The 26,795-nt window shown below is 44.5% G+C and overlaps 1 protein-coding gene across 2 annotated transcripts; it reads right to left on the bottom strand.

Annotated features, from left to right (window-relative positions):
* Positions 1-321: 321 nt before the first annotated feature.
* On the bottom strand, positions 322-26,472 carry KDM4A (lysine demethylase 4A). 2 transcript variants are annotated; one of them, XM_027900372.1, is made up of 22 exons: positions 26,447-26,472; positions 26,016-26,168; positions 25,646-25,821; positions 24,310-24,424; positions 23,281-23,474; positions 21,788-21,837; positions 21,166-21,269; positions 19,970-20,107; positions 18,800-19,050; positions 17,820-17,998; positions 16,507-16,862; positions 14,907-15,027; positions 14,153-14,331; positions 11,703-11,907; positions 11,333-11,409; positions 10,550-10,605; positions 9,639-9,747; positions 8,503-8,691; positions 7,638-7,808; positions 7,069-7,188; positions 6,366-6,458; positions 322-5,393 (listed from the first exon to the last, which is right to left on the bottom strand). In XM_027900372.1, the coding sequence occupies exons 2-22, from the start codon at positions 26,151-26,153 to the stop codon at positions 5,253-5,255; spliced, it is 3,162 nt and encodes a 1,053-aa protein (XP_027756173.1). In that variant the 5' UTR covers positions 26,154-26,168; positions 26,447-26,472; the 3' UTR covers positions 322-5,252. The 2 variants fall into 2 exon arrangements, with proteins under 2 accessions (XP_027756173.1, XP_027756175.1); XM_027900374.1 differs by lacking the exon at positions 26,447-26,472 and adding an exon at positions 26,375-26,392.
* Between the last annotated feature and the right edge of the window lie 323 nt (positions 26,473-26,795).

The raw sequence follows: 26,795 nt of genomic DNA, 5'->3' as shown, positions 1-26,795 counted from the left end.
GTATGTCAGGGCAGTCACAGGAGCTGCTTGGACATGAGACTGGCTGGTACAAATTCTTGGGCTGTAAAGACAAGTTTCTCCTAACTCTACACAGAGGACTTCAGCCTGGATATGAGAACATCCCGGCACACCAGCCACACACCTTGCCTACAGCCTGTGAGGAGGCAGCTCTTCCTTCAGCCAGCAGTGTGGATAACGGCGAGAGCATCCCAGTTCCCAGGCAGCACGAGGGGCCCACGCTGGGTGCACCAGGCAGTAAATCACAGGAGGCACAAGAGCCCAGACAGCAGGACTGTGTCATTTCTCTCCTGCATTGTGTACTGAAGGTGCTCACAGCCCATTCGTAACAGTGAGAACTTTTCTTAAAACGCAGAATTCCAGGACGAGGACAACTCTTCTCAGGCTCTCTTACCTCACACAGTTTTGTTTAGAAATTAACACACCATGCTACACCATTTAAATCTTTTTCCAGTACCTTCCCACACATTTCCCTTGTTCGCTGGGTGCTGTCAAAATGGCTTTGATTTTGGTGTTGTCACATTAGTCATGCAAGGAGGCTGTGGCAATGTTTGTGCGTGGATCTGCCACAGGTTCCTCAAAAGATAGCAATCAGGTGAATGTTTACCATTCCTCTGGAGACCATTCTGGGGAAGTCAAAGGAAACTGCAGATACACACCCTCAGCTGTGCTCATCACTGGAACCAAACAACAAACCCCACCTGAAGTGTTGCATTCTTCAGTCATCTGAGGGAGAAATCTAAAGCTGTTCAACAGCTCTAACAGCAGTGCAGAAGAATGAAGAACGATTATGGGAAAGGAGGAAGAAGGCTTATTTTGCCTTTTAGCAATACCCCATGTTGTTCATGTTCAACTGAAAATACTACACACTTAACACTAAACCTAAGTGCACACACTGGAAGGTTCTGTGCAGAATCTACAAATTTATCAGTGAAAAGGATACATTACCATTTTCCCCAAACTACTGTAGTTGCTGGCTCCAGCAATACCTGGCACTTTAGGCTTCGAAGATATGGGCTGAATTAACGCTACAGTGAATAAGCAAATTCCTCAAGGTCACTTGGTGTATCAGTAACAAAAATCCCTGAGCTAAGGCAGAAGAATCTCCTTTCCCTGACTGCCAGTTCAGCAAGTCTTAACCAGCACTGTGAAATTCAAGAGCCAACACCACAGTAAAGGGCAGAGCTGTTTGAGACTGCACCTAGGTAAGATTTCCTGATGACGCCTCCCCTGGCACTCTCAGCTACAGAGGGAACCTAAGGCAACTCAGCTCTTGCTGCAGATGTCTCAGCTCTGTGTCTCAGTGAGGAGAGATGACTCTCTGGTTCCATCCCTGTTCTGCTTGAACAGACATGAACAGCCAGGCTGGACTGAGTCCTTAAATAACAGAACTCCACTTAGGCCTCTGAAAGACACCAAAAAGCTCACAAGGATAAGCGTGAAGGAGATGAGTATTAGAAATCAATAATGCTAATAGAAAAATTAGAAGCATGATGAGAATTTCCAAGTTACAGTGCTTTAGTTCTTAAATTAGTTTACAGATTGTCCGTTTCGAAATTAGATTTATTATTTGAGGAAACTGAAAACAACATACAGGCTACCAGAGTCTTGATTTCATCCCATGTTTGCATTAAAAAAACAAGCACAACTGCAGACATGTCAGACAACAGGAGCCCAGTTAATGGATGGAAGAACAGAGATGCATTGGAAGCCTTGGGATATGTGACTATGCTCCTCAAACAGTGCAGAATCAATTCAACCCAGCTCAAAACACTGGGAAGAGAGAGGAGGAGCAAGGAGAATGGGTCCTACTACTGACATACTGCCCCTAGTCATCTGAGGGGTCTGCTGATGGAAAAAAGGTCTCCTAGAAGTCCAGCCACAGGCAGAAACATTACTGCAATCAGACGCTTTACAAAGAATAGAGTCACCTTTTGAAATCTTATGAAAAGTTATCACTGGCTTGCAAAGCTCATCCTGAATTAAGGGCAAGCCACTGTATGTTTATACAAAAAAAATGCTTCCTGTGAGTCCAACCTGAACCAGTCACAGATGGAAGCTTCATGGAAAGTGAAGTAATGGTCTACTGCCTGCAGTACCACATGCAATGAACCTAACAAAGGGCCACCAGAGCTCCTGTGGGGCACACTGAGCATGACTGTGTACTGAACACATTCAAGAAACACCTGCCTAGCTGATAATCTGGCAGCATCTCACCCTCACTGGAATGATGCTGTTAATAGGGATAAAAACACTTCCAAAAGGAAAAAAAAAACAAACACCAAACTGGAGAAAATTATCAGACATAATAAAAGTCTAGGTAATGGAAAGCCTGTGCTCTGTACAGCTGCTCTGTACAGAGCTTTTATTGCTACCTGTTATACTTCAAGCCATAAACCCAATTGCTTTTGCTAAGTCAAATAATACAGACCCCCCCAAACGTCAGGGTCACCCATTTTAAGTTCATGGAGAGAAGCCAAAATGCAGTTTACTTGCTGCAGTAGGTACAATACGCTCCCATTTGAATGATGCAGCACAAGGACTGACAGGAGAACTGGGAAGGCCCTTTGTCTCAGAGTGCAGGATGGCAGCGGTTTCCAACACACTGCAGTCAACTGACAAGAGCAAATCTGGAGCCCACGGAAAACAGGTAACAAAGCTCCTCTTCCAGAACAAATACCACACACAGGAGCTCTTGGAAGTCACTCAATACTGTTAGAGGGGGGTGGCAAAACCTGCTGCAGGTGAATGAAGGATAGAATATCCCGATTTGGATAGGACCCACATGGATCAATAAAATCCAACTCCTGGCCCTACCCAGGACAGCTCTGAGAACAACCCCAAGAACAACAGCCCTCCAGACAAATCCAGCTGTTTCGTATCTAGGTCATCATTTCAGGATGAAGGTGTAGAGCCAGGTGTTTGCAGCACAGGTAGCACGTGTGGCACCCAAAAGGTGCATTTAAGTTATATGGCAGTTGGGGGAGAAAGCCTGAAGGCAGGGACCTTTTCTCCTGAGAGAGAACGGCAGATTGATACAAAGAGTATGTTTTTCAGTAACACACAGGTAGTGTCCAGCCTATGGGAAGTTAACACCAAATTAACTCTGACAGGACAGAGGCAAGTTTGTTAAGGCCCTGCCAGCTCCTCTCCATGTCTGCTCACAGCACATCACTTCAGAGGCTCATGTGAAAGCTCAGATGTCAAAGTGCAATTTCATTCCTATTGCCTGGACCAGAGTAACTGGAGCTACCAGACCCTGGTCTTAACAGATCCTGGTTTTCTCAAGTCAGCTATCCCATTCATCAGAATACCATTTTATACCCTGAGACCAGGAGTTTTGGACATGGGAAAAGGAAAAAAAAAAAAGAAAAACAAACCCAAGCAACAAACCAACCAAAAATCACAAAAGCAAGCCACTATGTCCTTTCAGAATGTTTAAGCCTTCCAATACTGATGAATGAGGTACTCCACCACAAAAATAGGACAGATTACCTCTATGCAAAACAGTGATTGTGCAAATCTTTGCTATTTATATCGGCCTCCTGACCCTATAAAAATGTAGGGCTGAGTAAGATTTTCTGTATAAAAGTGGTAGTTTATTTCTTTTCTGATCAAGAGTTGTATCACTAGTCAATACTACATTTTATTGCTAATCACAAGTCGATGCACCGGGGTTTCAGAAGAGTTTGGTTTATAGCAATCCTATGTACCAAAAGGAAAAAAGTTACAAATTCAGACTTTGCAGACACATTGCCACGTCCCTATAGAAGCAGGGATGCATTAGGTCTGTTTCATTAGAAAATTCTCCTCTTGAACGGTTTCTGGAGAACACGCAATCATGATTTTCTCCAGTAGGAAAATTCACCCCATCATTCCATGCAAAAACAAGGTGGCCAATCTGCTCCACAGCCTAAAATCCCTTTCCTACAGAATGGGAAAGGAACAGGTATTTACACCGCTCCTACTGTGTCCTGTTAATGCTTAAATTACCAGGAGCAAGTTGGCACATCTTCCGAGCACACACCAATTACCCAGCTCAACTCAGCTTCCTGCTGCTGGGGTAGCAAGTTCTCTCCAACACAACCGAGATGTGTCCTACTAACACTCTATAAAAATGCTACAGTAACCTTTTTGCCAGACAGCGACAGGGCAGCACTCTTGCTTCAGGAGAGCAGTGCGCAGCCTTTCAGTAACACACAGCTCAGTGCGTGCTTTATCTGTCTCAGACCCACTATCAGCTGCTGTAAGAAAAAGCCTGCGGGCACACGACAGACAGCGCTGCCCCAGATCAGGGACCGCACGGCTTCAGATGCTGCAGCCCTGTCATCCCCAACCCTGTGATGCTTGGAGTTCAAGAAGGGAGAGTTAGGACTCTGTCCCTTTAGTCATATTGCCTTAGAGAAACTCAAAAGAAACTCTTTGGGAGCTGAATGTCTATTGGGAGCTGAACATCTATTCTTGTTAGAAGGCTGCGCTGCGCAGGGCTCCAGACAGATTTGATTGGTTCCGAGGCACATACTAATACAGTTAAACTTATGATTAAGTAAGTCAAAAGCACTACCAGAACAAAAATATTAAATGGAAGGTTAAATAATTTGTCCTACTGGATTCAATTTCACATTTCACCTGTTCACACAAGCACCTCCTGTCTGGTTGGATTTGAACAGCCTACAGCTCAACCTCAGAAAGGAGGCGCTGAGAAACAAGAGACTGAAGCTGCTTGCGACAAAAAGATGGATACAAGTATAAAAGAGGTTCCATTTCCAGCACCAGTAATACTGCCTGCTCGAGCCCAGGTGTGGTCACCAGGGAGACTCCTAAATTCAGGAACATTATTCAGTTAAAACAACAGACCATACCATTCTGCAGCTGCCAAGATTCCTGGCTGCAACTCCCAAAAGAGTTTGCCACCTCTCAAAATTGTCTCTAATGAAAAAGCAAGACTGCTCAACGAGATGAAAGCAACACCCCCAAGCCGGCTTATTTGGTGAGGACCCAACTTCAGACCAGGAGTCTGCAGGCATCAGCTTCAGCAAATGGGATCTCTTTCACTATCCAACAGCTGCCTTACAGCTACTGCAGAGCAACAGCTTTTTAGCTTCCTTAAAATACAAAAGAACAAAACCCCAATAAAACCCCTGGATTCGAAGCATCCAAATATGGCCTGTTGTACTGGAACATTTAAATCCTTGGGGGAGGTGGGCATCTTCTTCCTCTGCCACAGGCAGCGCTTACTCCATGATGGCCCGGTACAAGGCAGGTTCAATATAATCTTCACGGTAGCGTGAATTGATCACTCTTTGCCTCTTCCTCTCTTGACTGACCTCCTTCTCTTCGAAGATCTCTGTGAAGCGCATATCTGAAGCTACTGACTGAGAGAAAAAGGCAGAATTAGTCACCAGAGCACAGATCAAATCCCTGCCTCCACGTCCTCCTGCTGCACGTGAGCAAGAACCAAGCCAAGACACTTGGGAACATTCAGCCTCCTTCAAAAACTGACCAAACGCAAGAAGAAAAATATTTAAGAAACCGGATTTACAAGTCTGGGGATAATTTTAAGTGAACTGTAATCAGAGATCTAAAGAATTCACAGGTTTCAAATTTAACTGAGCACCTGATGTAAGTTCAGAATCACTTTCTCAAAGTATTAAACAGAGTCACCTGTTCCAATTTTCAAGCAGTCCAGTGTAATTTCTGCTTTGTGGAGCAGGCATGTTTAAACACCTGGTCACAGGATTCAGCTTTGATACATTCTTTCTTAAACCTCTAACATCCTGTGTGCCTGCCAACAGATCTGCATCAGGTGTGAATGTCTGTGCTGTAAAGCAAGACACCCCAGTGTGCTGTCTGCAACTGCAATTTTTGTAGTGAGAACTGCAAAACAACAAAAAAATGAACCTAAAAGGGCTGCGGGATCTCTGCGGGTTTTTAAGAACCAAAAACTTAATTAGTAACTACAATTTTTGTAGTGGGAAGTGTAAAACAACAAAACAGGGACCTAAAAGGGCTTTAGGATCTCCTTGTTGATAATCAAAACTTAATTGGAGAGAGCCCTGAGCAACCCTTTCTGACAAGTTACCCCTGCTTGGAACAGGTGTCTGGAGACCTGCACAGGTCCTTTACTATCTGAATTTACTGTACAATTTCAAAAACCAGCCAGCTGTCTTGCTGCCACCCTGCTAAGAGCATTTCAGAACAAAACCATAGTGAAGGAACTTGGCCATTCTTTGCAATGGGAGCAGACAATGGAACTTACGAAGTTGCATTGAAGCTCAGCTTGCTGTTCACGGACAAATTAGGTTAAATAAACTTCTTTAGTAGAAGTTTGCATCCCTTGTACCTACCAGCCTTGATTTCACTCTCTTAGGAAGCTCCTCTTCAAGAGTATATACATCATCCCTTTTCACCATCAGCTGTGAACCATCTTCAAATTCCACCTAGTAGACAACCAGAAGTTGTGCTGCCGTAAGTCTCAGAAATTAGAACCCTCCCACAGCTCCCCAGAACTTGCCTACTCCTCCCCAGAGAGGGCTCTCATGAAATAATCTTCCACCACTAGAAATTATAAAAGATACGTAAGCAGCTATGCACACTGCAACAGACTTTAACCAAAACCTCACCAATCTTATGACAGTAAAAGCAGCCCAGCAAGTTTGGGGATTTCCTTTTAACACCTGACAAGACAGTTTGGCTGGTCACTTCAATACAGCCTGAAAATTTATCCCTTTGGAAAGTGCAAGGCATGGTGCGTCTCACTAAATAGAAAGAAGCAAAACCAAACTTATTTTAAGTAGTTTAAGCTACAGGAACAGTCTGATGTAGAATTGCAGAGGAGCAATTTTCAGAAGTAGGTAGCTGGACATAAGCAACCACTTTGCTCTTAACTCCAGAAACTGTTACCAGCATCTGGCATTGCTGACAACAGCGAGCAACTTCCCCTGGAGTGTTTAAGCATGACTCCCCTGCAGCTCTGCCAGCTTTAAAAGCAGCCCTGTTAACATGACTGGCTTGTTCTGAGTGAGGAATTTTCAGACAACAATTCTGTACCTGGTACATCTGGATGGCGTGTGATGCGACAAACTTTGCTCCATAAACTTGTCCATCTGTCCATCTCACCTGCACGACTTCCCCTTCAGCAGGAGGACCCAACTGAAGACAGTCTCGACTCTAGGATAAAGAGGGAAGATGGGAGAGAGGAGGAGAAGGATAAACAGCTTCCTCATGAGAAGATTCACAAACCACCAGGGAGTCACACTGCGCACCACCCCAACTATTACTCCATTTTATGGATGGCGAACGAGGCCAAAGGACACCCATCAGTGTCATCTGCATTTAAATCCCAACAGTGGTACCAGCTTCAAAGTATTTGATGTAGGAATGGTAAGCAAGTATCAGCAAGTTTTCCTTCAGACCTACCACTGCTAGGCAGCCAGAGATCACCTGCACTCCCTGTTACACCTGTCCCTATGTGCCCTCAGTTAAGTCAGTCTCAGATAACACCCCTAGGCCACCCCTAGCACATCTCAGCCAGCAAATCCCCTGATGTGTCTTCTCTGCAGCAGCAAGAAAGGACTCATGATGGGCCCTATACCAGAATACGTCACTGTATAACGTACCACAATGTCCTCTGGGTACAGGTTATCACTGAAGGAGCCGTCATCAAAGTTGACCTCGTAGAAAGTCTCCTTTGCAAGGCTGACCACTTCACACTGATAGAAGCGACCATTCTTGTGCTTGCTGATGACAATCTGTCCAGGTGACAGATCCTGGAGTGCAGCCTTGGCTCGCTGAGAAGAGAAAAATCACTTTTTTACTCATTGACTCAATAAAGAACATGTTGAGGACCATAGCTCCAGTGCTGGCACACGACACAGCAAAACATTTTAGTTCAGATGAGTTACTTAAAACACCATCAGCAGCATTTTTCAAGAAATTTTGCCTCAGGAATTTCAAATGCCTGCATCCTGATCTGTTAGATGCTGCTTTCCTTAATTTACTTAGTAAATTAGGCTCTCATTCTTCAGAGCAGTGCAAGGCCTTTATAGTAAACATTCCCTAATAGACTGTTGTGGTTTCGTTTAAAAAGGCTACATGGGAACTTTATAAACTAATCAATCACTTAAATGTGAAATTCTATGACCACTCATGCAGTCTGCTGGAGTACCAGCAATAACTCCTGCATATTAAGTATCACAGCATAAACCCCACTATTATTCCTCATTACAACAGCCACGGGAGGGATGTGATGCTTTCAGTCCTTCTGGGCTGCGAACCAAAGTACAATAAAGGACCTGACCAAGGTCACTCAGAGCAGCAGCAAGGCTGAGATCAGAGTCCAAAACCAACATCATTAGATTACACTGAACACTGTGAGAGAGCCAAGCCTTTAATGAAGTCTCAAAAGAACCACACAACCTAAAAACTTTTCAGCCCCTCCAAGATCTGCAGCTCAAATCCTGGGAATCACACACCTAAACTCACCTCTGCCTGAGATGGAGTCTTATGCCTGAAGCAGGTAATGAAGACAACAAATGGCCAGTCATCAGGCTGCATCATGACTCCTGCTGCTTGGGCACAGCTGACATGAAAGGATGTGGGACACCGGCCATGTGAGCACTGTACACAGCAACCTGCAATTCTCTTTCTCCTCTTCTTGCAGAAGATGCATTTCTGTGGACAGGAAACTAGAAGTTATTGGTTGGCACCAGCTTTTGCTCTACACAAAGGGCTGGCTGGCCTAGCTATAACAGCTAATAATATAATAGCCGTGCCATTTAGTCTTTGTGAGAGCACTGCTGCCTTCTGACTAAACAGAAGTGGGTAGCTACCAGTTCTATTGTCTACCAGAAAATACTTCATAAAAGTAAACTAACCCAACAGATGAAAAATGTGAATTAAATATCTACCAGCACAACATGCACAAAGCATGTGACGACCCAAGGATGCTAGCAACAGGAGAACTTAGATTAAATCAGCTTGCAGTGCTCCAACTCAATAGGGCCTTTCAGAACTTGACTATCAAGTTACATAAATACAAGCAACACAATTTAGAATAATGGACAAAGACCACAGAAGTAACAGTTAAAATTCTATCACTACCACCAGTGACTCAATTACACTTGGGCCAGGCCTGCTGGGCTGTCAGAGGAGAAGAATGTTATCTGCAATGCATGAGCATATGCAAAGCAGAGTTATTTGCCCCTAAACACTGAGTTGTTAAAAGAGTTAGGTACAGTTGCTTTCTTCCTGAAGACATTCACCTGTTATATGAATGCCTCTCATATACTGAAGCATCTCAGTGCTCTAGAGCAGCCAGTAAAGCAAGTTAAATACAGCAGAGAAACAAATTACCACTGTTACACCACTGTATGAATGTCATTTGCCACATACTGAAAACTCTGCCCCTTTTGCTGGCTCTTCATGTGAATAACACATGAAAACAGGGAAAGGTTAAAAAAATGGCAATAGGGTCAACTGCCATCTCCCATACACAGAACAGAGCAGATTATATGGTGCAGCCTGGAGAGGAGATAACTTGGATTTGAAGGGATAAGCAAAGTTCCTCAGACTCTGAACAGACTGGAGCCACCACTGATGGAAACACAGGTGATCCTTACCAGTCTGAAACGTTGCAGGGGGATTTTGCCAACGTCTACAGGACTCCGTTCTGCAATGTTCACAAATTTTGCCTCCAGTACAGCCACAGCACACATCACATGAACCCACCTGTCAGGACAGGAGAGAGGAAAAAGGAATTAATATGTATTGGGCCAACAGAGGATGCTCTGGAGTTTAAGCAAGTGCAGTTCTATTGAAGTTTGCCATATAAATCACGATAAATAGCCTCTGAGAACTAGCAGCGTAATCTTCCTTCCCACTGCTAGTAACAGGTCACACGTGGGGCAAACCCGAGACTTCTACATACTTCCAATCTACCACTGACAGGCTTAACAGGAGAGCAATTCAGTGTGACTTTTGCTGGCAGCATACCTGCATGATTAAAGACTGCTGGGCCAAGTTCCCCTTATTTCACGGTGCTAGAAGACAGCATCACACCCAAAGGACACAGGACAGGCACCTGCATGCACATTTTGCTGTAGAAGTACCCTGAATTTCAATATGCTGTGCTACTTAAAGCTGTGGTTGTCCTTTGTCTCCACTGTCACCACAAATTAGATAGAGAAATCAAAATCCTCTGCAGAGAAGGTACTGAGAGATGTTATCTCACTGGGAACCTTGTTTTTATGTGGTAGGTTATACCTCTGCACATTACAGCTCTGCACTATAAATGCCAAGCAATCAATAGCTGCTATCAACAGAATGAGAATGAGGCATTACCTAAAGATATGACAGTTGCTGCATGAGAACACAATGAACACACTTTACCATATCCTTCCCAGTAACACAAACTGTGAAAGGTGTTGGTGACTTTGTTACACCAAATGCAGACACTGAATTTACCAGCTTACCCTCAGATACTTGGGAACTGAGCTTCTGCCTTAAGATCACAAAAATCTGGAACACTCACTTGTCATCGTTGGCTCTCTGTAGTGCTCCTCCTCGTAATGAACACAAACAGCAATCCTGCAGCAAGGAAAAAAAGCATTAGCTGGAAGAGTGAAATCCAGAGCACTGCACTTGCAGCATAACTTCCACCTCAAAATCCAGGGGAAGAAAATGGTTTTGCTGTCAGAATAGGCCTTGTACAGATCAGCCCTTCAGCTCTCAAAAGCTGCTGCCCTCGGGGCAGCAAATACAGACTCCAAGTCCCTTGAAGGCAAGCAGACCTACCATTGAAGGTCCCATGTGTTTGTTATGGGTTCCTTTTACAACTGCAATATCCTCTATCCTTTGAGGAAGTGTAAAAGGATCTGGGACAAACATGAGGAAATACAATTTGAAAGGCTGACCCATTCTGCTGATCTAGAGTCTCTACAGCTCTTTGAGGGAATCCCATTCTTGCTCTCTTCACACGTGCACACTTCTCCAATTACTAACACAAGTTTTTTCTGGTTTAGAAATAGCAGCTACCTTAAATTAAGACAGACAATGGAGCTATTCCCACATTCATGCAGAACATCTTCCCTCTGATTCAACTGAATCAGCAGCTTTGTGCTGGTTAAAAGGATATTATTATGGTTTAAAGCACTGAAATAGAATAGACTGGCTCCTGAACATTCTCTAGGTTGTTCTCATAGGATAATGACAAATTAAAATTAAAATAAAATTTAAAAAATCCCAACACCCACAACACAGTGGAAATTAACTTTGTAGCCAAGATGTACCAGACTCCACCCGTGAAAAACTTTACCTCTTCTAAGGCATTTTCTGAACACCGGGAGCACATCCAGTCTTCTGTGGCCTTGTCAGGGGATACACCATAACAACCTAGAACAGACACATCTCGCTCAAGAGCTTATCTAAACTCAAACCCCATTCCCTTAGGGCCCAGAAGTCAAGCAGGAATTAAAATCACTGAGCCCCCAGGATGACGCTGTGTATTTGAAGCTACCCATGCAGCCAGCTGCCTATTCCACAGGCCATCACTCAGGTAGATCCTACTCTGATAAGGGCTCAACTTCATGCACTTGTACATTAAACCAGCTGGTAGAGGCCTGCTATGACGTAGAGACTCAGCACAGAGAACACCAGAGTTCAGGGTGACATCCAGATGCACTCACTTGCATGGACACAGACGTGGCAGTTCTTGCAGGTGATGAGTATGCTGGTTCCATCTTCCTCTAGGTAGGGAGTTGAAAGATTGAGGTCAGTGCTGCAGCCAGTTGCAGTAAAGCACATTTCAGGAATCAGGGGTTTGGTTCGGATCTTCCCATCCACAGCAGCTGGAGTTACTCCAGAGTTTTGGCTGCTGCCTTCACATTCTGCCTATAAGGGATGGATGGGGGGGATTTAAGTTTTACAAGTAAAATGGTCTCACTTCATCTTTACTCACTCATTATTGGACACATAAATCCAGTTTAAAGAAAGGATGAAGGTGCTGAAAGATTATGGAGTTGGTAGGTTAGGTGAAAATATAGTTTATAAAATCCTCAGCTGCTGCGGCTTCCCAATGCAATTATGTTCTACCAAAATACTACACGGAAAGTCTGAATCGCATCCCTCTAATGAGCAACAAGATACACATCAAACTGCATCTCTTCTGACAGAAGAGGTGGAATCACCAAGCCCACCTCATGCTCTGTAGGCAACAGATGTAATACAGAGGATCATAACACTGCTATCCCCCACTGTACATTTATCTTACCTTAATATGGGAGGATTACCAACACACAAATAGATACCTACTGCAATCTCCATTATTTTTTCTCTGAGCAGTTCTGAACAAGTCTAATGGGCTTTAAAACTAATTTGTTCTGGGAAAGAAGCACACTAAAAATGCAGTTTCCGGGATAAAGCTCAGGAGACTTTCAGGCTAATCTTTTGTAATTTATTCATCTAAGCCAATGTCAAACTGAACTCCAAAGACATACAAAGTTTACAGAGGTATGTTTCCATTCGAGTTACTCTTCTGAACAGCTACACAGAAATTAATCTCTTTCTTTGCAGAAATGTTCCAAACCACAGGCCACCACTGAAGTAGCTTGCCTAATCTTTCAAAATTATTGTTAGCAGAAATGGCTGTAGTAGAACGAGGCTGCACTGTCCCTCCTACAGTGCATCCAAAGCTAGGGAAAACAAATCCATGTAACACTCACAGTTGGAAGGAAATGGACGTGTTTTCAGCAAGTCTTGTTTAGTCAGAGTTCTTAAAAGTTCTGCAAGTTCTGTAAAACTTACACAGAACAATGCATGTCAAGCAAAACATGAAACAACTGGGGGAAATCTGTAACAAAGTTGAAGAAAACATGATTTTCTTTTTTTCCCCAAGCAGCTAGATACTTTTCTTCTTCCCAAAGGAAAAGTGCGTATTTGTCTGGCATTTTGTGCCAATTTTTTATTTGAACGGGTAACTGAAGTGAGTTTCCAGACTTGCCATAGACCTTCTGCAGTTGGAACAAAGAGCCTAACCACAGCTCAAATCTTGGAAGACTTTCTGCTTCACTACTGGTGTAGACAGACATTTGAAAACCTGCAGTTAAGAGTTTTCTCCTCAACAGCAACTAAAAAAAAAAGAAGCTAACAGAACTTCAACTGTCCTCAAATCATTAACTATATACTGTCAGCACTAGTGAAATTTTTGTGTGCCACACAGCTCCTACGCAGAATTTCCAGTCCTAACAAGAACTACTCTCAGACAGAAACAGAAAGATCAAACAGAAACTACAGTCTATGGTTTTCATGAAAACCAGAAACTATATGCACATATTCAACAAAAATCTGAGGTCCTAATTTCCAAAACCGTGGTGAACATGTTTCTAGTGCCAGTATAATCATGTAGTGATCTCAAATGAATTGAATATACTTAGTGTATGGGAAGGGTCAAGCTATCTCAAAGTTGCAAAACGCAGCTGTCAAACACTCAGACAATTATTCAAGCTACCTTAAAATTACTTAGCTTAGGCATATCAAAAAATTCAGTGCAGGACTCCAGCCTAAGCAATAAGTCAGTATGATGAAGGAGTTCTGCATCCCATCCCACGCCATGCACTTTGTTAAAGCACATTTTCACATGCCATAGCTACTGTCATTATGGACACACTCCAAGACAAGACAGTTTTCTATCTATACCACCTGTAAACACAACCCTAAATACTTCTAAGTAAAAGGTTTTCTCCTATGCCAGCTCCCCAAAGACCATGTGGTATGAGTAGACCTGAAGTGTTTTTTTTAAAACACAGAAGTGAAGGAGCCAGTCTGGAAAACAGAAGTGGGATTTTATAGTCAGCTCCAGCAACATTCAAGCTCCATTCTGTGGTTTGAGCAAAAGCCACAGAACACAAAAGCTTCTGCTGAACAGATGAGCGAGCTCCCAAGAACCAACAGCCAGTCCATCACAGGTGTGAGAAGGTTCACCCAACTTGAGCTCTCCCGGAAAAATTCCTTGGGAAGACCACAACACCGATGCAGCTTTTGTTAACTGGCAACATGCAAAACCACATACGTAAAAACTATGTACCACAGCAGCGTCCTATTCCATTATCTCTGTGCACTGACAGTCCTGTCTTCATACCTGGTATGCCTGGAAGAGCATACAAACAGCACAGTAGGGAGACTGCTGAGCCATGGTCCGATTGTACTCTTTCTCAGCCTCGAAGTTGGGTGGCCGGTTCTGCCAGAGCTGGCTAAGGGGCTTGGCCCACGCCTCTGTCTCCTCAGCCTCTTCTTCAGGAGTTAGCTGCTCTGGTGCCTCTGCGATAAGAGATCATTCCCTCAGTGATTATGTGTCTTTTTACAGATGCTCTTCTTGTAAACGGAACTAAATAAGGCGAGAAGCTATGAATGGAGACGGATGAAAGGCTGCCAGAAATCAAACTGACAGGAGGGTGATGGAAGCCAGTAACTCAGCCTCCTTTTTAAGAGGCTTCTACTAATCAAGCAACTGTGCAGACACAAGACAGGCTTACTGAGAACAGCACCAGCTCCAAATTATATCAAGACTAAAGCTGTCAGCCAAAGAACCTGGCAGTGGAATTTTTTTAAAAACTATGAATGTTTACATCAATGACTGGAATACTCTAAGGCAGACGCAATTATGCAACAGTCTCTGGTACCGGTTTAATTTTCCTTTCAGGGTTGCAACTTTCCAAAGAACAGAACAGGAAAGAAAGATGACACCATTCAAGAAGAAGTTTAACGATGCAATGAGACAAGCATCTTGTCTAGGGTGCAAAAGTGTCACTTGCTGACTCCCATTTATCACCACACTGCCCACAGAAGCCCAGACCCTCTCTACAGTTTCCCTGAGACCACAGGGCTTCACTTACCATCATCACTAATGCAGTCTTTAACCAAGAGTGGGTGATGGCGTGGGAGTTTGCTCAAGGGCTGGCGACGACCCTTGGACTTCTTGCTGTCCTTTGCTGAGCTGATGTACTCCTTTGCTACCTGGACAAGGAGAAGAATTCAGCAGTCAGTTAGCACCTGCTTTCACGATTTTATTTCTAACAGCCTAACTTCAGCTCTAACTGGCTACGTTTTTTGTAAGTCCTCAGAGCACTTCTGCTATGAAAAACCAGGCAGAGCTGTACTAGCTCTGTTGAGCCAGTAGAACGGACACTTCTCAGATGTCCTAGCATAGCTTTTCATGCAACTTCGTTCATATAAAGAGTCACGTAAAAGACAGAAACAAAGAAGGAAAACTTAATGGTTCAACTCGGAAGAGCTGTGATAAGAAGTCTCAAGCATTCTGGAGAAGCCCTCAGTTTGTGTGTCACTTAAAAAATTCCAAATTTGTAAGTACAAAAAAACCCCACAACAACAAAAAAACAACAAAAAAATACAGAGCTCACTGACATCTCGAACTAACAGTCTTATTTTAAATGAAGGACACTGTCATCCTTTCTGCTTCTTAATTGCATTGATGTCTTAACAGACAGACTGGAAGAAGGAGACTACAAGCCTTATGTAAAAAGAAGTGACACACTGACAAGATTACTACTAACCTGACAACCATGACAATAAAGGCAATGATTTTAACTGCCCAGGAAGGCCCTCAGTAGATATGAACCTACTACCTAAAGTTGGATACAAGACTTCCAAGAAGCACTGAAATGGAGATTAGCATTCTCAGTAACCACTTAATGGAAGAGTTGTTTTGAAATACACCACACTGAGGAAAACAATCCATACCCATTCAAAATTTCACCTCTTCCCTGTATAAAACATGCAATGGAGACATCAGTATCTGCAACAGAATTTCTTTAGTTTAAATAGCCATGAGAACTATTCCTTAGTTTCAGCTTAACTACCAACAGATTTGCCAACTTGCTGTTCCATTTCTGTAATTCCTGAATTTTTAGGACACAATAATTAGTGGCCTCTCATTCTCTACACATAAAGAGGGAAATAAAATACTGAGAAGACATTACCAGGTAAGATTTTAACTCTTCTCTTAGGTTGATTAATAAAACATTCATTGGTAGTTCTTAAACACTGAGATTTACATTCTCCCAAGCAATAATTTTTATTGCATCATTTCTTCTCTTTTAAAAGAAACACATGCAATAAAAGCTGTATCAAAGTAGATATTAATTTTAGGTATGAACAGGTTTCTATTATATAGAAGGACCTCAATCAGCCTGTAACACTACCATGTCAAAACCACCAAGCTACTTTTTTTGCCCTACAGCACTTAAACAGTTTAGAGAAGTTCTCAGAACAAGGCATCTCCTTGCCTTCTAGAAGAGGAAAGAGTGTAAAACAAGAATTCGGATGAAAGTCTGTTTAGCAAAGCCCATAAGCAACTCGCTATGCAAACACCTGTGGGACGAAATGGCAATCTGCACAGACAGGAAGTTTTGTCACAGCAAATCCCTGACTGCGGAATTCCAGCCCTTCAGCTCTCAGTTCTCCTGCCATCCCTACCTCTGTCAGCTCTTGCTCATTCACGCTGGCGGTGGCACTGGCTTTCTTCCCTGGAGTCTGTTCACCGTCGGATCCGCTGGCATCCCCTTTAGCATAGCTGTGGACTGTGAACACCCCAGCTGGCCCAGGAAGAGTTCGTTTTGCCAACAGCTCAGTCGATTCAGAGTCTGAGGAGCACGAATACGCAGGCGAGCTGGACTGAACACTGGATGCTGCGCCCTGCTTTGACGCTGGCAGCACTGAAGAGGAATTGGAAGCATGTGAAATGGAGAGATCCAGTACAGCTGCTTCTTGTTCTTCCTCCTCCTCAAGCTTCACTGTTTTCAATTCTTCCAATTTAGCCGAGTCCCCACGATCTGGAAAAAACGATATACTGACTTTTTCTGAAGCCTGGGCAGAGAGAAAACAATTTGTGCAACCGTTTGCACAAAACCAAACAGGAAAGCAAAAAAGTGACAGTAAATCATGTAGAGTAGGTCATTAATTCAAACATCTATAATGTCAAGGGTGGCTTAGCAAGGGAGAGAATACTGAGTGTCTGCTCATTGCCTCTTCCAGCACCACAGCTAGGGTATATCAAACAAAACCAGCAGACAGTGAGTTCAAAACAAACAAACAGAGATGATCCTTTACACAGGCATGTATGTAGCTAAACAGCCCAACTCCTGGCCACATGATGCTGCGGGTAAGAGGTTATAAATGTTCATGGGAGACTTAATAGAAGAAAAATAAATACCCACAAACCAATTGGAGGTTATTAAATGCAAGATGCAAAGGGCTGGAAAAAAAAAATACGAGAGGGAGGCATCACACATGTTTTCCCTGCTCTTATGTTGTTCCAGAGGCCCCCTGCTCCTCCCATAATGGCAAGGATAAATGACCTATTACAAGCCACATGAATTTTCCTTCAGCCTACTTATTACAATTAACACACCTCTACAGCATACCAGACCCACACTACCAGGAAGTGTGTGTATGTTTTACTAAGCAATTCACATAAACAGGTCACGTTGCTCAACAGGGACACAGAGGAGCTTAGACTACTGAGGGATCAGACACATTTCTGTATGCAGGCAGGCAAAATAAAAAGAGCAAAAATCAAAAGCTAGAAAATGGTAATATTTTAGGTCTTATGACAGTGAATTTCTGAAGCGCTTGCCGTGGGTCTGACAAACTAGTGTCTGCTTTTTTGGACACGAAGGAATCCTACTGAGTAGAATCATGTGAAAGAGCGCCCCAGATTCAGCTCTAGCAGCTTCTCTCCTTCAAGAATAACCCCCTTGTACCAGGAAAAAAGCTTGGCACACAGTTACCTGGAAGCTTCAGCCTTTGTTCACCTTGCTGCACAAGTTCACTCGCAGGCCTCTCACGAGGCTCTGCCACATCTGCTTCATACTGCTCCTCCTTGGGGAAGGCCTCACTCTCACTCACCTCCTGAGGCACCTCCAGGCAGACCCTGTGCCTTTTTGTTCCTATGCGATGCTTGGGGATGCTGCAGGAGACAAATCCACGTGCCAGGTTAGCAAACACGTAAGGGTGCTGAACTTCTGTGTGGATGCATAAAATAATACAGTCTGGTTTGGAACAGTCTGTTGAAAGACAGCATCTGGCAAGCCAAATAGTTTCCAAGTTATTTTGAAGTGTTTTCTTTGCCTTTGCAGAAGAAGAGCCAGTAATCTTTAGAGATGATTCCTCAGCACGTTAATGATGTATTGAGCAGCTACGCTCTAGCCAGGCATTCTTTACCTTGGACAAAAAACCCCTCTGAACAAAACCCCACACAAACCAAAACAATAACCAAAAAACCCACCACCGAAGATAGCTTTAGAAATAGTAGCTGACACTGACTGAAAAAGATTTAAACTGCAAAATGTGAGATGATTAGCCTGCTGACCTCCAGCAACCAGGAACTGCACACTGATGTCACAGCTCGCAGCACTGATTGTACCAAAATTTGCTAGCAAGTACTGTCCCATGATCTCAATACACTCTCCTTTTATTTCTGGCCTCTCAGTGCATGGTGCATACTGTCAATCCAGGCTTTAGAGGTCTGTCCCAAGATGAAGAACTACCTTCCAAGCTAGTGTGTTTCCTGCCTACCACAGGCTGTCATCAATGCGGACTCAAACAGTAAAAAATATTAAGAGTAAACCCCGTTCCCAGGAAAAAATATTATTGCTAAGTCTGACTGCTCTTCTATCACAATGGCAAACACTTAACCGCAGCTCCAACTGCAGCAGGGTCCAAATTCTAAGAATCCAACAGAAAAACAGAGGACTGTGTAAAGCACTACCTTTTAATCTCATCCTCATCCACCTCCTCTTTACACGTCTCTTCTGTTTCCATTTCCTCAGCACACTGTTTCCCATTCTTGACTTTCTGCATGAGATCTCCTTTCAGGAACTCTGCTGCCTCTGGGGTTGGAAGAGCATGGTCGATGACAGTCACGTCCTTCCCAGCCTTCCAAAGCTTGTAACGGTCTGGCTGGTACTTCCTCACAAACACATCCATGGAAATCTTCACCATGTCCTTCCGACATGAGCACTGAAATCACAGAAAATATTAAAGTAAGGCCACATACCCAACAATTCTACTCTGAATTCCTGTATCACTTTGCTTTCGGGAGCTTAGGGAAAAAAATAATCCCACACTTACATTTAATTGAGCCTCAGAACTCTCACTCAAGATTTTCCCAAGAAAATCAAAAGGGTATATATTAAGTTAGTAAAAACTGGGCAGAAAAGCCAGCAAAAAAGACAAAGCAGAAAACCAAATGTTATCCCAATAACTAAGAAAGAAAGCTCACCAGTCTACTTACAGAGTGCTGACTGTTTTAAAATGAGCTTATACAAAAACAGGCAGCAAAACCAGAGACTTTAATGAAGAAATCAGAGCGACACAAACTCTGGGCCTATCCAGAGCAGTAGAGGTTCCCCTTATCCAGGATAGTTACAACCACTGCTTCAAAGCATTTACTTCAATGTAGCTTCTGAAAATATAACTTATTTGTAAGGCACCTCTACAGGGATATAACGTTATCCAGGCTAAATGTTCAGCCAAGATATTTATTTTGGTAAGTCACTTAAGTTACCAAAGTCATATTTCCAGCCTAAACGGTCAGTAAGTAATGGTTAAAATATTAGACAAAAGTAGTGATGAGCCCTGACTATCAAATAAACTCTTTCATCTCTGGAAAGACGAGTCCCCTGCTTTTCTCTGAAGCCTCACTTGATCTGCACGAAGTTACAAAACACGTTTCATGCTATCCATGTTTGAAACAAGGGCACGAAGCAGGAGGTTGGTTGGACGTTGCTACCACATGAGAAAGCAAACCTCACATCTTACATGGATAAAGCCCTGACATCACTCTCTCAGAACAAACAGTGGGGGCTTAATGAGCAGCAGAGCATCCCTTCTTTCACACACGGAACTGTATGCAAGGGGATGGCCACAAACCACTCACCAGCACCGACTGCTTCCCGTACTCGATCCACCGAAGAGTAGCGAAGTTGGTGGATTCAGCACAGTTAAAGCCGTGATTGAAGCCAGCGTGATAGCTGTAAGGAAAGGTGATCATGAACTCCCCGGCCTCCTGCGTCACCTAGAAGACAATTGAGACACCACAGTGTTATTCACAACTTAATCTGCTTGGTGAATATGATTAAAAGCAACTCCCATACCCCTCTGCAGCATACTCAAAAACCCCACTCACAGATGGTGGCTGGAGATACCTGCTGCAATGGACAGACTTGATGCTTATAACCCTTGCTATTTTCCTACTTATGTAAAATACCTGTTTATGGAAAAACCACATTCAATATGTTTTTTTTTTTAACTAAAACACAACGCAACTGGTCAAAATAGCACAGAAATGGTTACACGTACAAAATACTCTGTGACCAGCTACTGAAGGTCATAAAGGTACTTCTCTGTATCAGTTGCTGGCTTGGCTGAACAGTATCTAAGATCAAGTAAATTTTTATCCACACAGAATTTGGAAATTTACTGCTGTTTTCTTTTGTTGTTCATATTCGAGTACAACTCTCAGTCAGCCTTCCACAGCTGCTCTTCAACATTTCCCCACTGTCTAAAGGCTTATGACAACAAAACCCTTCAGTTACCCATGAAGATGTGACATTACTTTAGGAACTCAAAGATTAGAGCTTCCATATTTCTATGTGGAGAAGGGGAATGGCAGATCGTCACCAGAGAAAGGAAATCTATAAAGTTATTAATGTAATAAAAAAAATAACAGGGAACAAGCCTCATTTTCTGTTGAGGAAGTGGACTGCAACAAACAAAATTATCAGGGGACAATTCTGAAACAAATAAAAAGGGTAATCTCACTTCACTGAATGCATAGCTAAGCAGTGAAGTTAATCTAACACAGGATATAGTGTATGGTTTTAAGGTAGGAAAAAAAAAATTATGGAAAACCAAGCTTTTGTTTTTAGTAGTCCTTGATAGATTTTTTTGGTTTCAAACTCTTTCAGGCCCCAGCTGCCAGAAAAATGGAAGTACAGTGGGAAAAAACTGCCTTATACCCTTCCTGTTTATATTTTCCTCTCTAAGCATCTGCTACTGGCTGCTGCTAGAAATGAGAGAGGGCTGCAGGAACCTCTTGACCGAGCTGGTATAACCATGATTACTTTTCTACACCTTATCAAATGGAATGCCGTATTTCTTCAGAATTGATGGAGAGATGAGGGTCATCTTGTGACGGAGAAATGCTTCACAGCTTTGGGCGCTTCCTGGAAAGAAACCTGTTTAAAAGGAAGGCAAGGAGAGATGTTACCATTGTGCTGTGAAGCAAATTTGTTTTTCAGCAGATTTTAGGAAAAGTTACTGTCTAAATAGGGTTTTTCCCTAGACCTACAAGTGTGGACCACCTTATTTGAAGTGTGCTAGCTTGCATTCTGATGAAAAATGGCAACTCTTCAAGATTTATCTTTTAAGAGCTGCCAGTTTGAAAGAGCTTACATAGAAGGATCTTCCCTTGGCCATAAACTTCCACTTTTAATCAATAGTTAAGGATTTTCTTCTTAAAGGCTAGACAGACCATAAATTCATTATTTCTAATGTGACATTTCTCTTGTGTGTATCCTATAAACAATTACCCAAAAGTAGTGTAATCTATATTCTGAAAGGCAAATTATCACTTTAGTCATGCCAGCCTGTGCTCTGGTGGATATTACAGGCTTGTTCTGCTCTAAAAGAGCTGAAACTTGTTGTGAAACTTCCCACCTTTCAAAAAGAGGCAGGACATAAATTGCCTGATTACCTTTTGCAAGTCTCTCGAGTCGCTTCCCATGCTCTGGAGGGATCGAGTACCTGCAGTGGTAAGAACAAGTCTGTTAAGTTCAAGTGACATGGCAAAATCCACAAGTTTGATTGGAAATCATAATCAGGCATCGAGGCCTGAATTACTTACAAAAAAAAATCCTCCATCTCTACATTGCCTTTTCCAAAGTTTGATGATAAAAAGCTGAAAATCTTCATCAAGGCCTTTTACCTTTCTATCCCAAGAAAAACCAAGACCAAAAAGCTGACCGTCTCTTTGGCTGAGTTTTGCTCAAGCAGTTAAGGAAGTGAAATATCTGATGTACACAATGAACAGACTGCTGCAGCAAAACATGAATTGCAGCGAGAAAGGGAAGAGCACTTCCTGAACTCAAGTTCACAGCTGTGCAATCGCCAGTACACTCAGTGCAAGGAGGAACACAGAGCAAGAGAGAAAATGGAATCACCTCTTTCATGCTGCTCAGATCAAGACGAGATTAAGTCAGATGCCTCATCCTTAACACGTGCACAACAGGCAGAGTGCTCTTCAGGGCTTTGCCTCTCTTTGTACACACCTTTTTATGGTTTTTATACCACAAAACTCCTAGTTGGTTTGACTACAGTAAATAAAGCCAACTACTTAAGTTTCCTTTTGCTCTGGAATACAGTGCTATATTCTTCATGGAGCTCCTTAATAAATCAATCAAACTAAGACATCAGCAAAGCTCACTTCTTTAAAGTACTACTGTAAAAGAAGCAACGTCCAAATACTTCAACAAAATGAACTATTCTGTTTCATGTTCCCCTGCTACTCCCACTGCATGGGGTTGTTCACTGGTCACATGGTGCTAGCTATTATTTTTTACTTCAAAGTTGTATTAAAAGGCAGCCAAAAATATTAGTTTCCAACAAAAGTGCCATGGAAACAATTGGTGAAGTTGCTTGAGAAATTAATTGGTGAACAGAACAGCATGATTCACTCTTGAAAAGCAACCCATGTTACAGAAAATTTCAGGAGCCTCCCCTAAGAATCATGAAAGCTGGATGAACCACAGCAAGATCCACTGGCCTGCTTTTTAGATCTGATAAACAGCTGCATTTCAAAGTCCATTAAAAATTGCCTGTTCCCCCAGTGTCTGCATGACCATACCTCTGTATGGTCATTTTCAAGCCTCAGGAAATAACAAGCAAGTTTTCCAAGCTTTGGTCCTACTGCAGCAGAGAACATCCACACTGCACTGTAATTCTGAAGAACTCTCTTCATGAGGACAGCAAACAGTTCTTACAGAAGGTTACCAACCAAATTCTACCGAGGACATGCACTGCTTTGCAGTTCCCTACAGGTTTCTAGTGTTCTCGTTATCAGATACCTCTGCAGTGCAAGGCTGGAGAAATGGTAATTACTTTCGTGAACTCTCACAACTTCGCGATTTTGACTCCAATATTTTATGGCGTTGCTTTTCTACGTTTAGAAGCTTCCCCAGAAAATCTTACCATGACTTGGGTTCCCCAAAATGCAAGTAGTTAATACTGTAGAGATCCATGTCCTCGGTGTGCCAGGCAAAGGAAGTTTTCCACATGCCAAAATACAGGTAAGGAGTATTCACTCCTTCAATGGTTATGCCGCTTTCATTCTCCACAATATCCAGGATTGTGTTCAATCTGCCAATATTCCACGCATCTACATGCTGTAAAACACGAGCCTCGTGTCAAACAAGGGTTACAAAGAACAGACCTACACAATTGAGATGACAAAAGCTAACAGGCTTTGTGAAACAGCACTTCATAGAATCACACAGCTCAAGCTGTGAGATGATAGCTCACCTGAACTAAAAGTTCTGCGTGGTGTAGCTTACATATTGATTGCTTGCTAGCCTTTATGGAGGGGAAAAGGTTACCAGCAAACACAGTGATTAGGAAGGAAAAATAACCACAAAGCTACAAACTCAACAGAGTAGAGAACAATAGCTGATGTTGATTGAGCTTGAGCTGATGTCTGAACCCTCTTGAACAAAACCACTTTTCATTCCAAACATCTTTTAAAATAGTGAATCATGGTAATTTAGGAGACAAGCAAGCAGAATGCAAACTCTTTTTTGACGTTTATCATCCTACCACATAATGGCTACAGAGCTGTCCCACACAAACACATGCACCAGCGAATACTAAAGCAGCGTGTATCCACTGATCAACACTTCCAACTCTCATAAGCCCTTTGGGACAAAGCAACACTTGGGCAACAGCGGTTTCTGCCTTCCTGAACTAAACCATGTCACACTGAAGCGCGAGCAAAGGTCCCTTGGAACGCCACCTAGGTTAGCCTTTTCTTTAACTACCTGCCTTAAACAGAGAGTATGTTATCAACACGTGGTTTGTTGCGTTCTTGCCTACTCCAGAAGCTGGAACTATGCTAAAACTATCATTAACTCCTTCCAAAAGGCAAGAGTCAAATGCTACGTTAGTATTCATGGAATGCAAGGTCCCAGGATAACTGTTACCTGAAAAGCCAAGCAGTTTGCTCACCTTGTCGTAGAGCGTGCCGTTAACGTCGGCCCCGTAGATGGGGGCATTGAATGTAAGGTTTTTCCAGTACTTTCGTTCAAGGTCTTCAAAGTCCGTGTACCGGGGAGTGCAGTACCTGAAGGAACAACAAAGGCACTCAAGGTTTTGCAGTCTGGTATTTGACGAGTCTAACCCAACATTTTCCCCCATGGAAACAGTGGAAAGCTACAATAAAAATACCTGATGTGTGTGTTAGCAGCCAGCCAGCCCCCTTAACTGCCCAAACAGCAACGAGAGCTGCCACAGCTCTGCTCCTGGGAGACTTGGGAACAAAATACCAGGCAGAAAATTACCTTCCCCATTTCTCAGTTTACTTTCACTTTTTGCTTTGTGCACTTTTCTGGGGCCAGAGCAATTTCACTTTTTCGCTGCAGCTACTAAGTAACAATGCTTCAGCTACTAAGTAGCAACGATTCAAACGCAACAATGATACAAAGAACAACTTGAAAGAGGAAAAAACCCCAACAAACCCGAAGTTTCCTGCCTTTCACTTTCAGTGAAAGTAACAAACGTTCACAAGACTTACCTGCTAGTAAACTGTTCAAGCATGCTCAGTTTACCAGCAAAACACCTGCTCTTGATTCCCATTCCCTGTCAACTATATACTGAATGGTGAGATCAAATTTACACTCTTAACACCCATTTCATGTGTGCCTATACACACAGGTTCCAGACAGCCACATATATAACATTAATTTCCATTAAATTATTCTACTAAACAGAATTTTAAAATATCTGATGTGTACTGCTCTTGCAAGATACAACAAGCTTTGATGGACTGACTGCAGCTGGCAACTCCAGTGTTATTTCTAAGTAGCTATTGCAAAGGCTGTTTTTAAAACTCCTTTTAAAGTGACCTTTTCTCCATCTCCTTTCTCATGCCAAGAACACTTCTCTCCAGCACTCAGAAAATATTTTGATGGTCTAGCTACTGGGGACAGACAGACAGGAGTCCACAGCACAAGCAAGAAGTTCTGCTGGCATTACGTATCCTCTTGCTGCACAAGTGGCAAAGGTCCCCATCCACACAGCCCGTTGTATGAGCACAGCTCCTCAGCTCAGGGCATGACGTTCACATCGCTGACCGGCACCAGGCTGTACCGAGGACCTGGCCCCTGTGGGAACCTGTGGATGCCCCATCCCTGGAAGTGTTCAAGGCCTGGCTGGATGGGGCCCTGAGCAATCTGGTCTTGTGGGAGGTGGCCCTGCCCTTGACAGGGTGGGGAAACAGATGATCTCTAATGCTCCTCCCAACCCAAACAACCCCATGACTCTACGTGCCCGGGACTGGACGTACTTGTCGCTGTTGGCGATCCTGCGGAACTCGCGGACCGTCATGGCTTTCTTCTGGATGTTGTACTGCGTGAAGAGCCCGGACTGCCCCGTCACCACCTGCTGGATGGGCGCGGGGATGACGAGCTCGTCGATGTCATCGTAGCACTGCCGCGGCTTCCACTCCTTGGGCGGCACGATCTGCGGGGACACACGGCCCGGGAGCGGCGGCCGCGGCCGGGGACAGCGTCAAACTCGGGGAACTCGGGCCGAGCCGCGGCCGGGGCGCGCCCGCCCCACCGGCGCCGCGGCGTAAACAAAGGGCGGAGGCGGCCGGTGCGCGGCCCAGGGCCGGCGGCGCGGCCTCCGCCCGGGGGGAAGAGGGAGGGTCGCACCTTGGCCAGCCCGGCGCGGTGGGCGCCCTGCGACTCCACGTAGGCGATGTAGCGGCTGAAGTCGCGGAACTGCTCCATGGTGGGGCGGAAGGTCATGATGCGCTGCCCGGGGTTGAGGCTCTCCAGATCCGAGGCCATGATGCCGGGCCGGCCCTGCGCGGAGGAGGCGGGGGGTGTCGGAGGGGAAGGGGGGCGGGACCCGCCGCTAGCCCCGCCCCCTCAGCCCGCCGGCCAATGGCCGCGGGGTCCGCACCAGCCCTGCCTCCTCATTGGCGGAGCGCGCGTGCCCGTCAGGACCCCCCCTCGCTCCCCCTCCCGGCTCCCTCTTCCCCCTCACGGCGAGAACGCCACCGACTCACGGCTCCCCCCGCGCCCGCCCGGCCCGGCCCGGCCCGGCGCGACAGCACCGAGTCCCCGCCCGCCGCGCTCACGTCGGAAGCAAGTCCCGCTCCTCGCCGCCTGTCCGCGCCGACGCCCGGCCGCCGTATCCCTCCGCGGCACGCGCCCTATGAGTCCTGCGGACCGCCGACGCCACCGCGGCCGTTCCGCTCCGCCCGGGCCCCGCCCTGCCACCCCGCCCCCTTCTCCTCCGCCGCCGCAGCCAATCGCTGCCCCCTCCCGCTTCACAGCCAATAGGAATTCGACGGCCGGCCGGGGCGGGCCAGCGAATCAGGAGGCCGGGCGCGGGGCGGTTGCTAGGCAGGGGCGGGGGACGGCCGGGCCGCGCCGCGGGCAGCCGATAGGGGGCGCTCGAGCGGGAGGCCGGCCCGGGGCAGCCTC

The sequence above is a fragment of the Empidonax traillii genome, unplaced genomic scaffold (assembly GCF_003031625.1).
Source record: "Empidonax traillii isolate 1590-97213 ecotype Southwest subspecies unplaced genomic scaffold, ASM303162v1 scaffold720:size321207, whole genome shotgun sequence".
NCBI classification, from domain to species: domain Eukaryota; kingdom Metazoa; phylum Chordata; class Aves; order Passeriformes; family Tyrannidae; genus Empidonax; species Empidonax traillii.
The sequence above is the reverse complement of the archived record's forward strand: the minus strand, read 5'-3'. Positions and strand labels throughout refer to the sequence as shown.

What these genes read in the sequence shown, in the direction of transcription:
- KDM4A (XM_027900372.1), bottom strand. Translation starts at nt 26,153, where the DNA reads ATGGCCTCGGATCTGGAGAGCCTCAACCCCGGGCAGCGCATCATGACC. An exon ending in ACTCGAGAGACTTGCAAAAG is followed by an intron (nt 21,270 to 21,787) that starts GTAATCAGGCAA and finishes CCTTTTAAACAG; the next exon opens with GTTTCTTTCCAGGAAGCGCC. An exon ending in ACAAAGGCTGAAGCTTCCAG is followed by an intron (nt 16,863 to 17,819) that starts GTAACTGTGTGC and finishes CGTTTTTTCCAG; the next exon opens with ATCGTGGGGACTCGGCTAAA.